Source organism: Cyprinodon variegatus, unplaced genomic scaffold (assembly GCF_000732505.1).
Source record: "Cyprinodon variegatus isolate N-32 unplaced genomic scaffold, C_variegatus-1.0 Scaffold81, whole genome shotgun sequence".
Classification (NCBI taxonomy): Eukaryota; Metazoa; Chordata; class Actinopteri; order Cyprinodontiformes; family Cyprinodontidae; genus Cyprinodon; species Cyprinodon variegatus.
Genome location: NW_015150534.1, coordinates 1,480,078 through 1,485,206, shown reverse-complemented (window position 1 = coordinate 1,485,206; position 5,129 = coordinate 1,480,078). Strand labels below are relative to the sequence as shown.

General features: G+C 41.5%; 1 protein-coding gene across 2 annotated transcripts in view; it reads right to left on the bottom strand.

Annotated features, from left to right (window-relative positions):
• nfatc2 (nuclear factor of activated T-cells, cytoplasmic, calcineurin-dependent 2) overlaps positions 1–5,129 on the bottom strand; it is a 43,453-nt gene that overhangs the window by 15,991 nt on the left and 22,333 nt on the right. Inside the window, exons 8-9 of one of the 2 annotated variants that reach the window (XM_015373161.1) lie at positions 2,810–2,942; positions 2,026–2,727 (exon numbers count right to left, since the gene is read on the bottom strand). In XM_015373161.1, coding sequence (XP_015228647.1) covers positions 2,026–2,727; positions 2,810–2,942 — 835 coding nt within the window. The remainder of the gene's footprint in view (positions 1–2,025; positions 2,728–2,809; positions 2,943–5,129) is intronic. The other variant, XM_015373162.1, reaches the window with a different exon arrangement.

The following is a 5,129-nucleotide window of genomic DNA, read 5'->3' as shown; positions in this document are numbered from 1 at the left end:
TTTTTTTTTTTTTTTCAGTGGCCCTAATCCTCTTCCGTAGAGCTCTGTGGGAAAACCTGTAGATAATGTTTTATAATCCTTGATAATTTGTCAAAAATTTCAATACTTTTGTCCTGTTTGACCAGGACAACAATTCCCTCTAATGACCCCCCATTTCAGAGAAATAGACAGGTATCGGTATTACAGGCTAACAAAAGAAGCCAAACTACCTCCATTCCTAAGGGGCGGACCTGTTTGTCTGGTTCAATTTGCATGTTTTCTAAACCAAAACAAGGTTTTGTTGGGCTACTGTACGAAGCCTTGAACTAAATTCTGACATTTTGGATTAAAAAAGCTTCCTGGATGGGAAGTGAAACGTCTTCAAACTTGGAAACAAAGTCCAGTGGATTGATTTTTTTAACTGGAGAAAGTTAAAGTCAAATTGGAGAAAGTTTCCTTCAGGTTCCTTCAGTCAAGAGAGATGAAGATGAAGATAAACAGCAGATGATAAATCCACACTGAGTTACTGGGCCAATATTTTTGAAGGTTTAAAGACGTTCTTTCTGCTTCTTTTTTCCCGCTGGCCTCCATGTTCGCAGGTTGCTGCTCTTTTTGCCAACGTAAAACACCAAATGTTTGCTCTGTATCGGACACAGTGGGAACTTTAATACAATTGGTTCAGGAACTAGGAAGTAAACACGTTACCAGTGTTGGGCAAGCTACTTGTCCAGTGTAGTGAGCTAAGCTATCAGTTACTCAGCAATAAATTAAGCTTCACTACACAAAAGCTACCACCTAAAGAATTATAGCAAGCTAAGTTACACTAATGTGTTAAGAGTAGCTTAACTACAGCAGAAGCTACTTAAGGTTGTACCAAGCTAATGTCAATTCAAAATGAGTCTGATACACCGGTTAAAATATTTATTAAAGATCAACCAATGACATATCACAGTGACGCTACGGTCAAGCTACTGGAACATGTAGTTAAACTAATAGCTTCGCTACATGTAGCGGCGCTACTGCCCATCACTGCATGTTACGCATTACACCAACGTAGTTGTTGATAGATAAGATAGATTTTATTGTTCTCACAGTGGAGAAATTTACCCCACAGGGACCCAATGTTAGTAGGGAATATTATTTTTATCCCGGGTGACAAATGACAATAACTTAAGTTCATTTTACTGAGAATTTCTTACTAGATTTCTGGATTATTTGCAAAGTAAAAGAAGAATATCTCAGACAACCTTAGAATGTTTTCTAATTTCCTATTTGGCTTATTTATTTTTCACTCTTGTTTAAATATAATCTATGTTTCTGTTGAGATTGTAAAATACATGTTTTTTTTTATACAAATACAATCTTTTAATGCCTTTTTTTTATCGCTTTGGTATCAAAAATGGGTTCAAGTATCAAATATTTCCATTATTGTGGCAAGTCGAACCGTTCCAGCTTATCTCAAACTAACTTACACTGAAGGTTATTTAGGGGAATCATTAAAAAAGGCCTTCAATATACAATACAATTTTATAAAATATATATATTCTGCCACTTTAAGGTTAGTTTATGGCTTTAATTTGTCAATATGTGAAAATTTAGATTTCTATTCTTTTACGTACTGCTCCTTTAAATCTCTGCTGTCTGACTTTTCAGAGCTTGCCTCTTTGTTTTCAAAGATAAAGCACCTTTAACACCAAAACAAGGAAAAGACCCAACCCCCCCGCCTGCTGCGGGATTCAGATTCACATTAATTCACTCAGAGGGTAACGGGGTTGACAACCATAAGTATAAACATTGTGACTCAAACCATCCATTAGTTCCGCTTCAGATGGACATAACTTCACCTCCACGCTTGGATTGTTTGAAGAGTTTTTTCAAAGCGTTGGTGAGAGGATATGCGAACCGAGTGGAGCGAGAAACGGAGCCCATACTGTAAATATCCTAGAATTGTTCTGAAGAGAACCTGTATATCTGCTCCTGGTTGTTATCTTATTGCTGTCAGACGGCGTCACATCGCTCAAAGTGTGCAGAAAAAGAATAACTTACACTCACCGTCATCTAGGTAGGCCTGGTCCAAGTTCTCCTCCTTGATGGTCACCCTCCTTTGCGTGTCACCCGGAGCCTCCATCGGCTGCGTCACCGGCGAGGCACGAACTTTCTGGGAATCCTTCTGCCCAAACGGCTGCTGCTGGATGACGGTGGGACACGGCTGCTGTTGGGTCACGGCTGCCTGGGCCTGGGGGAGTACGGGGGAGTGGGAGGCGGCCTGTGGGGGGTAGCCGTCGCAGAAGAGGATCTGCTGGCCCTCAGGCTGAGGAGGCGGGAGAGTCTCCACGTCTCTGAGAAGGTGGTGATTGGTGGGAGAGAACTGGATAATGGAAGGGTGCTGACCGGTGCTGATGGGACCTACGGACTGAGCCGGTGAGCCTGTGTGGACCAAGACGGACCGGTGGGGGTCAGGAACGATCCCGCCGGTGTGCCACGTGCCCGGGCTGCTACCGAGGCTCTTTCCGCCTCGAGAGTAGACGATAGCCGGGCTCTGCTGCTGAAAATGGCCGTCTTGGTTTGGCACGCTGGAGCTGAAGCGCTGACATGAAGCCATGCTGGACATTAGGCCGTTGTCTGAGTGAAGGACACCGCGAGGGCTGTGGTAGTAGGAGTGAGGAGATAGGCCTAAGATCTGAGGAATACCGAAGCCCATATTCTGCACTTCGTATTCGTCGAGAGGTTCCGTCTTTATGGCTGGAGCTAAACGATGAGTAAAAACTTAAAATCAGACCGTGACTTATTTAGAAAACGTGAAATGAAGAAGCCATGGCCAAACACTTACATGTCAGAGGGGTGAAGGTGAAATGCTGAGGCTGGCTGCGCTTCCGTTTGCCGTTAATAACATAGAAGTTCACTTTGACGGGATGGCACACGGATGTGTCTGGGTAAGACGGTACTTCCACGAACAGCATGCTCTGCAAAACACGGAAAGTTCATCAAAGGGACCCAGGCACACATTATGGCCCTACTGGTTTCCAGTAACTCACTTCTGTTTGCACACAAAAGTCATTCAACTAAACGATCGCTTATTATTTTATATTCATGCTGCATACCACCTGACTGGAGATAATGTGTATATTTTAGAACGTTCTTAGCTCTCTGATAGATTTTTTTCCTTTAGACCTTTTAACTTGCTTCCAGAGACCTGAGGATATTCAAAAATCTAGTCTGTATGGAGGAACACCTTCCCCCATACAGCGAACCAAAACACCCCACCTGATCAGCCAGGCTAACAATTCCCCCTAATGTCCCCCTTTCAGAGGCTTAGACCAGTATCAGGTATTTAGGGCAAACAATGAACCCAAAAGACTCCCCATTCCTAAGGGGCAGACCCCTTCTTCCGGTTTAATTAGCATGTTTTCTAAGCCAAAACAAGGCTTTGTTTATGGTCCACTTAACTTGGAACTTAACGCTTTTTCTGATATTTTGAATTGAAAAAGCTTCCTGGATGGAAAGCGAAACGTCTTCAAACTTGGAAACAAAGTCCAGTGGATTGATTATTTATTAATTTTAGGGATGTGCAATATGGCCGAAAAATAACGAGTCTTTTTGCACCAGTTGATATTGAGAATGAATGCTTAGTTGTTGCATTTTTTACACATTTAAAATAGGGACCAAAAGGAAAAACTTAAGACAGAATTTAAATTGTAAACCAACATAACCTTTAAACTTTAAAAACAGGTCAAATCTAGCAGACAGCTTGCTTAGCTCTGCTTTGAGATGTTTAGAGGCTAAATCCTTTCCTCTGCCCACATCTCCCACAATGCCGTGCAGTTCTGGATCAGAGTTCAAGTAAACTATTGAAAATTCTTACTGTGGCGTATATACCATTGATATTGATCTGGCGTCTATTACAATATGTAGAGATATTGTTTTACTGCCATCCCAGCAATGAGTGAAGAAGAAATTCAGCGATGATCAACGGAAGTGTGAAAAGATCAAAGATCAAGGGTAAAAAAAAGTGCAAAACATCATTTGATATCGATAAAAAACGATGGCTGCACTGCTGCCTTGCAGCAAGAAGGTTCTGGGTTCCATTCCCGGCCCGGGGTCTTTCTCCATGGAGTTTGCATGTTCTCCCTGAGCATGCGTGGATTCTCTCCGGGTACTCCGGCTTCCTCCCACAGTTCAAAAACATGACTGTTAGGTTAATTGACTTGTTTAAATTCTCCTTAGGTGTGAGTGTGTGCATGAATGGTTGTTTGTCTCTGTGTTGCCCTGCGATGGACCCTGCCTCGGAAACGGGAAGAGATGTGAATACTACATGATTCTTGGTGTTTATTTCGCTGCTAAGCATTTAAAAAAAAGTCTGAAACGCCTGTTTTGGTTTCGCACAGAATGTCTGTGGTGGTACACAGTGTCTGACCTTCATTTCCTGAAGGTTCACAGAACAAGAAATACAGCCTGGGTCTTTGAATTGCTTTTCAAGCCCTTAGAAATTTCCTCCTGGAGGCTTCAGCCTCCAAGAACAAATCATTTGGCTTTAGACAATAAAAAAATCCAAAGTTTACAGGAACATATTCCAGGTAGAATAATAATAAAAATAATTGAACTTTATTGATCTCACATTGGAGAAATTCACCTCTAAATCTTAACTCATCCCCTTGGTGAGCAGTTAGCTGCCATTGTGTGGTGCTCTGGCAGCAATCGGGGGTTAAGGGTTTGGAGGCTGTGGGGATCGAACCGGGTATCTGCAACCTTCTCAGAGTACAAGTGCACTGCTCTAACCACTAGTTCACCACTCCCCTCCCCCCATATATGATTAGCTATATGCTGCAAAACCAATAAAAGGAGTTTCAGCTGCTCCAAAGTATGGAAGCAAATCGTTACCATATTTAAAATGAAAAAGCATTTTCAGAGACGCTTTTAATTTTAAGAATGTGCCTGCATTGTACGTATTTGTTGGGGTACATTTTGAAAAATAAATCTCAAATGTCTTTTTCTTTTTAATTAAGTAAAAGGATGAGCAGTGTTGAAAAAGAAAATGAAAATAGGATGATTGGTTACTAATTTCATTTATGAGCCAAACAATGCAGCCACATTCTTAAAATTAAAAGCATTTCTGGAAATAATTTTTCATTTTCAAAATTTTACATTTCAAA